Source organism: Protopterus annectens, chromosome 9.part0 (genome assembly GCF_019279795.1).
Source record: "Protopterus annectens isolate FY-2018-M chromosome 9.part0, PAN1.0, whole genome shotgun sequence".
Classification (NCBI taxonomy): Eukaryota; Metazoa; Chordata; order Ceratodontiformes; family Protopteridae; genus Protopterus; species Protopterus annectens.
The window spans coordinates 731,238,839-731,251,587 of record NC_056743.1 but is presented as its reverse complement, the minus strand read 5'-3'; the positions used below and the strand labels follow the sequence as shown (position 1 = coordinate 731,251,587).

Below are 12,749 nucleotides of genomic sequence, written 5' to 3'. Positions count from 1 at the left end.
CACACACACACACACACACACACACACACACACACACACACACACACACACACACACACACACACACACACACACACACACACACAGATGCACAGTATAAGGCAGTTTAAATTCAGAGAAGAGAACTGCAACCTACTGAAAGTGGAAAACAATCATCTCAATCATCTAGCAGAAAAGTATACAAGTGTGTGTGCTTGTGTGTATGTATGTTTTTTTGGTGGGGGAGCAGAGTAAGAGCAAAATACAGCAAAATGAGAAAGAAGACTTGTGACTTGTAGCAGGCATGTTGTTTTGCCAGCGATACTGATCTTCCATTTTCCTAAGGCAACTACTGAAAATCACAAACCCATATTATCTGAGTACTGGAAAAAAGATGAGATTTTTATGGAATTTGGCATTTTAGACATGAGAACTTATTTGCTGCTACCTGAATTTCTTCTAATATTTATTACCTATGATTCTAACAATTTGCTTTATTAAGTGATCGGTACATAGAATCTCTTTTAATTTTGCATACATACACACACACACACACACACACACACACACACACACACACACACACACACACACATATATATATATATATATATATATATATATATATATATATATATATATATATATATATATATATGGATCTACTGTCTTCTGTCGAATTTACGTTTCAACGAAACGTAAATCCGCAAATGCATTTACATGAAAGTGCATTTCAACGAAAATGCACTTTCATGTAATTCCATGAAAAAAAAAACACTTAAACACCCCCCTACTTTAACATTCTCACTCCCAGATCGCATTAAAGTAGGGAAAACGGAATGTTCCCTCATCCCCACTGTATTATGATCTCAACAACAATCCGCTTAGTTGTACATCAACACTAAACATTGATGTACAACTAAGTTAACATGCAAACTGCATGTTTTTCTTTTTTAACTTATTTAATTTTGTGATTTCCCTACTTATTTACGTGAAAGTGCGTTTTCGATAAAACGCACCTTCGCATAAATCCACTCAGGAATGTCACGTTTCGGTGAAATATATATATATATATATATATATATATATATATATATATATATATATTTGAATATAGGCGTAAGGCAGCTGATTGAATGACTAGCTACACTGAGACCCAGCTATCAATGTTAAAATGCCAAAACAACAAGCACAGACAGGTTCTGCATGTGTCCTGGGGATTACTACAGAGAAGAGTAAACCAAACCCAAGTGTTTATGCAATCCTCACTGCACCCCCTTCTAATTATATATACTAACTCTACAATCTTCATTGAAAGGGAATATTTCCCTACCTGGGGATTTTCAATCTTGAACACCTGTTGACAATCTGTCTGCACTGACCAAATGGTAATGAATTCAAAGTAATCACCAGAAATTACACTTCTAAATCATGGGTATAATTCTAGGATTTGATGTTATGAAAATGGAATTTCTCTTTTTAAAATTCAGAGTCCTTGCAAATAACTTGAAATAAAATATGAAAATGCAGTAAGAAAAGCTGGTAGGAGCCTCGGATGTTTAATAATAGGGACAACGGGGAACAATCAATACAATTCAGGACAAAATCTTTCTCTGTATAGGCAGTGCCAGTAGATGAGATCTAAGGTAGTGTGCTGAGTGTATTTCTTCTGAGTGCTTTAGAAAACAGGATGTAAACAAGATGGAGGCAGTTCAGAAGAGTAAGCACAAATAAAACAAACACAATGAATAAAAATAATGTAACAGCTATATCCTTAAAGAAAAGAAGTAAAATATAATATCTATAAAATTAAATGTTAAGTACCTGAAGGAAATCTTCACAATAAAAAAAAAATATTATTTTTAGAACATAGATGATGTGATATGTTATGAATGGAAATAATTTGCTGTTGTAGGAAACATGAAGAACTTTCTTCCACAGAGGGTGATGGATGCATGGATCCGTCTTCATGAGAAGGTTGACATCAGAAATTGTAAGAAAACTAATGAATGCAGAGATCAGATAAACAGATGCAATTTCTCAAGGAATAGAACAAGTGATTAATTTTATTACTATGCTCTGGGGAAAACCAACTAGTTAGGAAACAGGAAGATGTAATGGAAGATGTGACCCTAATCTGCTGTCATACTCTGTATTATCTTCTTTGTATAATGAACTAAAGAACACATTTATTCTTGCATTATAATGAAACAAAATATCTGTATAAAAGAGCTACATAGCCAAAGGCAGTCATAACCCACTCAAATGCCTTCTCAGTTGCATGCAGTAAAAGAATGTTAAACTGAAACTTAAAACAGGTATTTTCAGGCTGAAGCTCATCTCCAAATACAAATGTAACCAGAAGTAGAATAACTCACACAAAAGTCTGAGCCAAAAATACAACTAAAACGAACCAGAAAGTCTGCCTAGAGTGCACATAGGTGAAAAAGAAACCAGACGACAGGCCAAATTCCTAAACTCAAGGAAAGAAAATCAGTTTTCCTGAGCATTAAATATACTAAATGGTATTTGTCAAGAACTAATAACGTTAAAGTGGGCAAACCCAGCAGCAACAATAGTGCAGCAGTACAGTGAGAGTTAGTGGGAAACACTTGGTAGGATACAATGACCCCCCCCTCCCAAAAATAGTCCAGCAGTACAGTGCGAATTAGTGGGAAACACTTGGTAGGATACAATGACCCCCCCAAAAAAATAGTGCAGCAGTACAGTACGAATTAGTGGGAAACACTTGGTAGGATACAATGACCCCCCCTCCCAAAAATAGTCCAGCAGTACAGTGCAAATTAGTGGGAAACACTTGGTAGGATACAATGACCCCCCCCCAAAAAAATAGTGCAACAGTACAGTGAGAATTAGTGGGAAACACTTGGTAGGATACAATGACCCCCCCCAAAAAAAATAGTGCAGCAGTACAGTGAGAATTAGTGGGAAACACTTGGTAGGATACAATGACCCCCCCCAAAAAAATAGTGCAGCAGTACAGTGAGAATTAGTGGGAAACACTTGGTAGGATACAATGACCACCCCAAAAAATAGTGCAGCAGTACAGTGAGAATTAGTGGGAAACACTTGGTAGGATACAATGACCCCCCCCTCCCAAAAATAGTGCAGCAGTACAGTGAGAATTAGTGGGAAACACTTGGTAGGATACAATGACCCCCCTCCCAAAAATAGTCCAGCAGTCCACTGAGAATTAGTGGGAAACACTCGGTAGAATACAATGACCCCCCCAAAAAACAGTACAGCAGTACAGTACGAATTAGTGGGAAACACTTGGTAGGATGCAATGACCCCCCCCAAAAAATAGTGCAGCAGTACAGTGCGAATTAGTGGGAAACACTTGGTAGGATACAATGACCACCCCAAAAAATAGTGCAGCAGTACAGTGAGAATTAGTGGGCAACACTTGGTAGGATACAATGACCACCCCAAAAAATAGTGCAGCAGTACAGTGAGAATTAGTGGGAAACACTTGGTAGGATACAATGACCACCCCAAAAAATAGTGCAGCAGTACATTGAGAATTAGTGGGAAACACTTGGTAGGATACAATGACCCCCCCCCCCAAAAAAATAGTGCAGCAGTACAGTGAGAATTAGTGGGCAACACTTGGTAGGATACAATGACCCCTCCCCCAAAAAAAAATAGCGCAGCAGTACAGTGCAAATTAGAGAGAAACACTTGGGAGGATACAATGCCCCCCATAATGCAGAAATAACTTTCTGCTTATATTCATTAGGTCTTAGGACTCCAGTGGTGTTTTGTGAAATATGAAGATTCATACAGTAAGGAAGATTCAGGGACTATGTCTCCAGTGCATACAGCCACTGTATTGTAAAATGCAAGTTAAATCACTATACATAATTCAATAAAAACTGTACGCTAGTGCATTAGAAACAATTTGTTACTGAACAGCAAAACAACAAATGGTGCACACTTCATGTGAAAATGAAACTTCTACCATTGCTCAGAGATACTTATATCAAGTACCAGTGTGTCTTGCAAAACTACATTGCAAAGTAAGAGGTGTTTGGCAGGAGACTCAGGAGAGACTATGCTGTAATCTTGTGAAAGCAGTTAGCAGTCTTATCAGCTGCACAGTTTACTTCATTATATATATAAACTTATGCATACTTAAATAGGTAGGCCTCAGAAGCACTATGCATGAGGCTTAATAGTAGCCATGCAATTTTCAAGTGGATCCTGACAGAATCAACCAAGGACTACAAGATTAAGTTTATTAGAATCTTCATAGTCTTAATCCTGTGTGCCAAAATATGGGTCTACTTTCATTTATCAAAATTACATTTACCTGAATTTTAAAAATGCGAGATGACTTCATCGAAACCTTACTATTGCGAATCCATGGATCACTGGTATTTTTTATAAAGGGAACAAACCACTTGGCCAGCAGGGTGAACTGTGCCCTTTTCCCCACTGTAGTACGATCTCAAGGTTGGTATATTTAGTTAGGGGGAGGGGCACAGCCCCCCACATCGGGGGTGTGGGACAGGAAGCCCCCCACTTTAATGGGTTTAATTTGTGTCCATTTGTTTTATTTTACCCTGGTGGGTGAGTATTTTATTTCCTTTAGAAAAAATATTAGTGATGCGTTGATTCGGAATAGTAAAGTTTCAGTGAAGTCAGTTCACATTTTAGTGGTTTGGGTAAGTGTAATTTCGTTTAATGACAGTAGATCCATAAACACACACATACTCACACACACACACACACACACACACACACACACACACACATATATATATATATATATATATATATATATATATATATATACACACACACACACACACACACACACACACATATATATATATATATATATATATATATATATATATATACACACACACACACACACACACACACACATACACACACACACACACACACACACACAGATAGATGGTGATGCAGCAATAATAATGCTTATATGCATACTTACTATTGCATAAATTACAACATAAAGCATGCTGTGGTCCTTGTTTTGGGCTGTGGTGGAGTTATTTTTCATAAAATCACAAATTATAAGGCAGACAGAGCAACAATCTAGGTTAAGTGATAAGGATACTTAAAAACTAAGGGTAATTGTGTCACCACCATGGTATAGAGGGATAAAGCCCTGACTATGGCCCAGGCATCCTTGGTTTGATTAGCATCTCAGGCATCTGAAACACTGGCATGGGACGATGGATTTGTCCATGCTGTTAGGGAAGGCTATGAACATGAATGGGCCTTATGATTGGGAACGTGCAGAGAGGGCATTGTTCAGTGTGCAGACAATTGGCTGAGAAGCTGTATAGGCAGGACAATATGCCAGTATACCCATTGCATGTCTTTCCCCATGCCAGCATATGTGTGCATTGGGAGTGAGAACTTAGGGCATTAATTAAAACAAACTCATCCTTATCAACAAATATGATGCTGCCTTGAGGTGTCTTACAATCTTCACTGGCCTTGAGCTTAGGTCAAATAAAATAAGGTATAATTTTCTTGGATTTGGTAGATCCAATGAATGAAGAAAGGAGCTTAAGGTCAGCAGATAGTCAGCTGCAAGGGGGAAGCCCCAAAAAAATCAAGAGTAGTTAAGAGATGTGTGCCTGATATCAGCAGGAGCCAGTTCAGTAGTCCTACAGTTCATGTTCTCTCCGATAATGTCTTTCTTTCGATGATAATGATGAACTTTTGTTTTGCCACACCATGACAGTGTGAAAACTATCATTAATGTCTTATGCTTCTTAATGCTGTGATCCTGTGCTGCTTTCTTTGTAATGGTAAGAAATGATGCAGCGAATGACAGTAACCCTTTTGTACATATTTAGGTCTGTCTGACACTGACTGCAAAGCGCATGGCCCGTAAGAATTGTCTAGTTAAGAACCTGGAAGCTGTTGAGACCCTTGGTTCTACCTCCACTATCTGTTCTGATAAAACAGGTACCCTGACCCAGAACTGCATGACTGTGGCCCACATGTGGTTTGATAATGAGATCCAAGAAGCTGACACAACGGAGGATCAAAGTGGTATGTATGATTATTCCATTGGATACTGGGGATTTAACATTACAGGTACTTTACAATCTGTATAGCAGATATTGTGTCTATACATATACCTATATATATATATATATATATATATATATATATATATATATATATATATATATATATATATATATATATATATATATATATATATATGTATGTATATATCTTTGTCTAACTTCTACATTTAGTCAGAACAGAAAATCAGTTAAGGTGGTTTCATGTAATCAAATGTACAGAGATGTACTGTTAAGGCAGAGTTATAATTTCATAGTCTATGCCAGGAATTAACATGGATTTCATTATTATCAGTATTAATGAGTCAGCCACATGTAGAGGTGAGTAATGAGTAATATTTGCACAGCAATAACATTAGGGACATTGTATTTTTGAACTTTGTATATCATAACTTTCACATCTATGATGGATTTTGTGTGCTGTGCCAATAACTGATAACCATTTGTCTCATGCATTCAGCAGTGGTCTGCTTACCTTGGTGTGTATAATATTTAATGTACCAATTCATTTTCCTTTCCTTGACACAATCAAGTACGTGGAGGTAAAATAAATTTCCAGGAGTTTTGCCAAAGGAAGAAAGTTAGAAAAAGGGTGAGAATCAGCACTTAAACGAGAGACCGTTTATGCAACAGAATCTCTCTCTTGTTTATTTCCAGGTGACTGGGACTTTTTCAGAGGAAAGGCAGAAACTCCAAATATGAGCAACAAGTCTAGCAAAATAATGAGCACATAGCTTCCAGAGGCGGGATAGAATTCATAGGACAGATCACGTCTGATAGATGTTGGAATGGCAGCCCACACCATTGCAACATACACCATGCTGTCTGGAGACACTAACTTCAGTCCTTGCATGCACTTTCACAGTTTGCAGGAGCCACAAATGCACAGTGCATGTAGAATTGTCTGTGTGTGTATGTATGTGTGTGTGTGTGTGTGTGTGTGTGTGTGTGTGTGTGTGTGTGTGTGTGTGTGTGTGTGTGTGTGTGTGTGTGTGTGTGTGTGTGTGTCTGTGTCTGTGTGTCTATGTGTATGCAAGTGTGTTTTTTGTAAGTCGGTAGCTCAAAAATCATGTGTACATTAGCAGAGAGGTAACCCCTATACTAACTGCTAATGATCTTCGTTGTTTTGTGGAGCTGACTTGTGGGTGGGTATAAAATGCAGTAATGTAATTCAGCAGGCAATCACAATATCAGCCATTATGAATCTGTATTTTCTCAAGCAACAATAAAAAATATCAGTCTCTTAAAGGAAGTAGGAGTACTAATGGAATAAATCACCCCTGAGTTCTAGTTTCTCACAGAGTATGGTATTCTAATCTAGTATTTTCTTCCTTGCACAAAACAGTAACTCAGGTTTGATTAGTGGCCCACATGGCCAATAATGAAAGGTCGAAATATGTAATACATTGGCCAACATTCCTTTCCAGTGTATAGAGTGAGTGTGTTGCACTGCCTAGCTGGTCCCCAAAGGTGACTGGAAGGCTTGTGCCAGTCAAGCAGTATATGGGTGGAGGAGACAGGAGTTTACCATGGGGCATTTGTACGAATGAACCTGTCTCCTGAACTAACAACATTGCATATCAGCACAATGAGGGGATGGATCATTAAAGATATGGCAGGTTATTCTCTTTACTCAAAAGTGGTAAAAAAAACAATCATGTTATTGTGTTTATACAGGTAATTGCTTTGACAAGACTTCCCCTACATGGTTTGGCCTGGCTCGGATTGCTGGTCTTTGTAGCCATGCTGTCTTTAAGGCTGGACAAGAAAGATTGCCTGTTCACAGGGTAAGTTTCAATTGTTTTAACTGGGTACATTGGGAAGAATATTTCATGTGCAGGTACACTAAACCACAAATATTTATTCTGACAAAGAACACTGATAAAGAAATATGACAAGAAATGTAACTGATCCAAAATTAAACATATTTTGCCAGTAGTCTACTAGTATAATCAACTATTTATCATATCTCTAATCACCTCATCAATCATGTATTGCCATGGTTCCTGCTGTATCTGTCACTGTAATCTAGGTCCATTCACAAAGCTAGAGAAAAATCTACAAGATTAGACAAAACGTTTCATAATAAGTGACTGATCTGTTCCCCAAACCCACAATATGAAATATTCTTTTACCACATAGCAAAATATATAACACATATAAGTGTGTGTGTGTGTGTGTGTGTGTGTGTGTGTGTGTGTGTGTGTGTGTGTGTGTGTGTGTGTGTGTGTGTATGTGTGTGTGTGTGTGTTTGATTACAATAAATTCAGGGAAGAGTTTTCTGAGGAGTGGTAAAGCCATAAGTCATAAGTTGCATTCTCTAATCCTACATTACCAGTCATTTCAGATGTCACTCAAAGTATGGCCTCATGAATTTCGTTCAGCTATTCCTTCTGTATTATTTCAAGTTACAGTACTACTTTACCTTGATTACAGTAGCAGACCACATTCTTGTCTTTTGGCTTTTTCTGGTTAGGGGCCGCCATAGTAGAACTCCGGTCTGCTAATGATTGGCAGTGGATTTTTATGGTGCCAAGGTGCCAGCCCGACGCCCAACCTTCAAAGACCACATTAATTGACTTAATTTCTACTGAACAGGACCTTACGTAGTTTGCAGAGCATTTGTTTTTAATGGAGTGACTCCTTGGTAGGTTTCAACATTAGTTTTAGCATACTTTTTACTATTTTCTCTTTCTTACATGCTTCAGTTGTGAACTCAAGGTTATGGTGGGATATCCTAGCTTAGTTATATTTTATTTAGTTTATTTTTATAGACAGATTAAGTATTTAATATTACCTCCTTATGGTTTACTTATACTTTAATTATTTAATTATGTATGTATGCGTTTATTTATTTATTATCATTTGTATACTAGGAAAGTCTGACTGTGCCACGAAAAGTTTATTTTCAGTGGAGACCTGGGGAGAAGAGCTCCACAGATAACAAATCTTACCAGATATCATGTATATTACAATACAATACAACAGTGTACAAGGCAAAACAACAAATGTTATCTGTCACATACAAATAATTATAAAATGTGTTTTTTACGGTTAATTTAGACAGTCAATATTGCCAGCTTTTAGTATTGGCTCCATTTTGTCATTTTTCTGTCAGCAAGTTGCAGTCCGTGCCTTACTACATGTTTTTTTTTTTTTTTTAGTTTTAATATTCTTTATTCTGATATAAATGATTTTCATTTCTTGGGGGGGTAACTTAGGTGGGCAGGGTTGTTCTGGGGGTTTGTGTATGTGTACTTTGTGCATACAACATGTGAAGTTATACTTTTTATACTGACATGAAATGCAAATACTGTCTACATTTACTTTTGCCTTCATTTTATTTCACTTTTTTTTCTTTATAGGTAAATATAGATTCAGGGTTGAGGTTGCTTTAGATGGTTTAGGGCCTTTTGGGGTTTATGTATTTGCTGTTATTTCGTATGGGATTCTTGGCTATGACTGTATCAATACACTTAAAATAGCAATGGTTTATTATTTTTAATCAACTTTTTATTGAAACTCTGCTACTGATATCAGTGAGGTTGCAGAACTTTGGTTAAGGAAGTTTTTCTTTATCCCCAAAGTTATGTTATCTCTTAATTAATATACTTAGAGATTAATGGTCTGGGGGTGCAAGGGGGGCTTTGTCAATTGCAAAAAGTCTTTTTGTCTATTTCTGATAAAGTACACATATGTTTTGTTGATTTTATAGACTCATTATTCCGCAGTTCAGTCTTTGCCAATGTAATTTTCCACTCTAGAACCTTCTACTTCTGCAGTCTGTGACCTTCTTTACTTTACCTTTTAGTGGGTAAAGCAAACATGGTAGGCTTCAGAGAATTTCAGTATGGCTGATGATATGCCAACAATGAGCATAACGTTTTCATGATAGCAGTGTCAGTGGTTCTGTTATCACACCAGGTAGATTGATTACTATAATATGCTGCACTCTTGAATGTGCCATCCTTCTGATGAGGCATTAAACCAAGACCCCCTCCACTTGAATTGTTAGCTCAGGTTGATATAAAAGATCCAATACTAAGGAAAGGAGCCAGCAAGCTATGGCAAACTGTTTAATAACTAAAATATCATGTCAAACATGAAAATAGAGACACAAAACAGACTGGTTTCAGCTATAAGGTCAACATAGCCTTCATCAGTGTTATACAAATCATAACTCCAATTACTTCATTTTTTTAGTAGACATGTAAATAATCTGAAAATTCATTGGTCATTCATAGATCCTCATTAAGTCCTGGTGAGAATAACCCACCTAATTTGATGATCCATTTATTTTCTTTAGTATTCAACATGGTATTATGGCTTTATTCATCCTATTACCCATAATTTTATCAATCACAATAAATCTGAAAGAAACATTTTTGTGTATCATTGTATGTTTATAAAGAGCATTGCTGGTCTTTCTGGTTCTGATGTCACTGAGGTGTTCTGATATATGTAGCCTTAAAGGTCTAGATGTTTGGGCTATGTAAAAAGCAAAATGGGTACATGTTGCGAGGTAGATGACCCAGTCTGTGCCAAAGTTTGCAAAGAACCCAATGTCATATACATTCCCAGTATTGTTACTGGTGAATTCTTTAGAGTTGGTCACACTCCTGCAATGACTACAAGGGACACAGCCCACAAGTAAATCACCAGTCAAGGTTTTTTGAGTGGAGTCCGATTTTGTCCTACAACTGTGTTTATAATGATAAGCTGTGAGCCTAATGTTCTACATCTCTGAAATGAGAAGAAACATCTGTCTTGTAAAAAAGTTGAGAGATTGGCATCTGCAAGAAGTATGTTCCAGTGCCTTTGGGCACTGTTTAGTAGCAGATCAGTGTTTCTCCCATATGCAGTTACTAAATGAATCAATGATTGATTCACTGGTTTCTTCTCTTTGTACCTCAAAAGATACTGTAGATACCAGTTATAAGCATTAAGGATATTACCCATTTTGTAACCACTGTCTCTGAATCTTGTAGTTAGATCATATCTAAAGTGTTCATAGGTATTCGGATGTGAACATATATGTCTCATCCTTAGCAACTGGGATTTCGGAATGTTCCTGCAAATATGTAGTGTGTGAAAGCTGGAGGCATGGAGAAGAGAGTTATATTGTGGATATTTCTGATAGACCTCTGTTTCTAAAGTGTGGTCAGCATTCCTAATGATCAGGACATCCAAATAGGTGATTTGTTGAGAACTGTAATTCATTGTGGATGCCCCATTTATTATCATTAAGATACCCCACAAACTCCATTAAATATTCCTCATCAGATCTCCATACCATCCAGCAGTCAAGAAACCATCCCCAAATTTCAGTTTCTTCTAGATAGATGTTATGTGTGTTGTCATAAATCAAGAACTCCTCCACATATGCCATAAACAGGTCAGCATAAATAGGAGCAAAAGATGCCCCCATTGCTGTGTCTTGGACTTGCCAATAGCATTTGTCCTAGTAGAAGAAAGCGTTCTTGGTTAGCACATGTTCCGCAAGGCAAATCAAGAAGGGATTAAAGCCTGGAGGATAGAGTTCCGACTTATATAGCCAGTATTCAAGTGCCTCTAATCCCTCCCTGTGTGGAATGTTGGTATACAGTGCCGAGACATCCAGAGTGCATAATAGTTATCCTGGTTCTAGTTGCATGTCTGAAACAATTTGACAATTTGGAGAAATTCCGTGGTTTCTTGAATTTTTGAACGAACCCATCAGAGCAGGGGCTGTAGATATTGTGCTAGGAATTGTGAAAGGGGTCCTGTAATTGAGCCCCAGACTGAAACAATAGGCCTGCCTGTTGGATTGTTAAGATCCTTATGTATTTTGGGAGGAAGTAAATATATTGACTGATAGGATCTGATACTGTCAAGTGATATAAGGTAGTGTCCAAAATGATACCCCCCTCCTTAGCTGACCACAAAAACTGATCAATCTGCTTCTTAAATCTAAAGGTAGGATCTAACGGCATGCAGGTATAATAACGTCCATTGCCATCGCTAAGTTGCCTGTTTGCTTCTGCATTATATTATATCCAATTCATCATGACCACAGCCCCACCCTTATCAACAGGTAGAATGACCAATTCCTTATTGTTTTCCAATTCTTGTAAAGTCTGAATTTCGATCTTTGAGAGGTTATTAGCTTTACATTGGAATTCCATTGAATAAAAATGTAAATCCTTTAGAATAGATGTTTGGAACATTTGTACATTAGGATGCATAGTGGTGTAAAATTTGATTTATGATATTTGAAGCCCCCCTCATGTTCAGAGTTGTCAGATGATTGAAAAAATAACCTTAGGCTAAGCAATCTACAAAAGGATATAATATCCTGTGCAAGAGTATCTTCAGAGCCAAAGAAACCAGGTATACAAATTCAAACCTTTATTCAATATTTTTATTTGGATATTTGATAGAGGTACTGTAGAAATGTTCAACACATTGTTGTTAGTGGTTATTTCTGAATTATCAGTTTGAGTAGTCCCTCCATATTTTCCCCTCTTGCAATGTTTCCTCCCTCTCCTCCTCTGTCTCACCCTAAAGGGGTTTGTGTGTTACTTCTTTTGGACAATGGGGAGTCTGAGGAGTGCTGTTTGTCACTGTCAGTTGCTGATGAAGATTCTTCCCCAGCCCAGATGTATCATAGCTAGAAGTGGTAGGTCTTTT

The 12,749-nt window shown here is 37.3% G+C and overlaps 1 protein-coding gene across 1 annotated transcript in view; it reads left to right on the top strand.

Moving 5' to 3' along the window:
- Nucleotides 1–12,749, top strand: part of LOC122811488 (sodium/potassium-transporting ATPase subunit alpha-1-like) — a 182,201-nt gene that overhangs the window by 76,122 nt on the left and 93,330 nt on the right. Inside the window, exons 9-10 of the mRNA XM_044083357.1 lie at nt 5,844–6,042; nt 7,758–7,867. Coding sequence (XP_043939292.1) covers nt 5,844–6,042; nt 7,758–7,867 — 309 coding nt within the window. The remainder of the gene's footprint in view (nt 1–5,843; nt 6,043–7,757; nt 7,868–12,749) is intronic.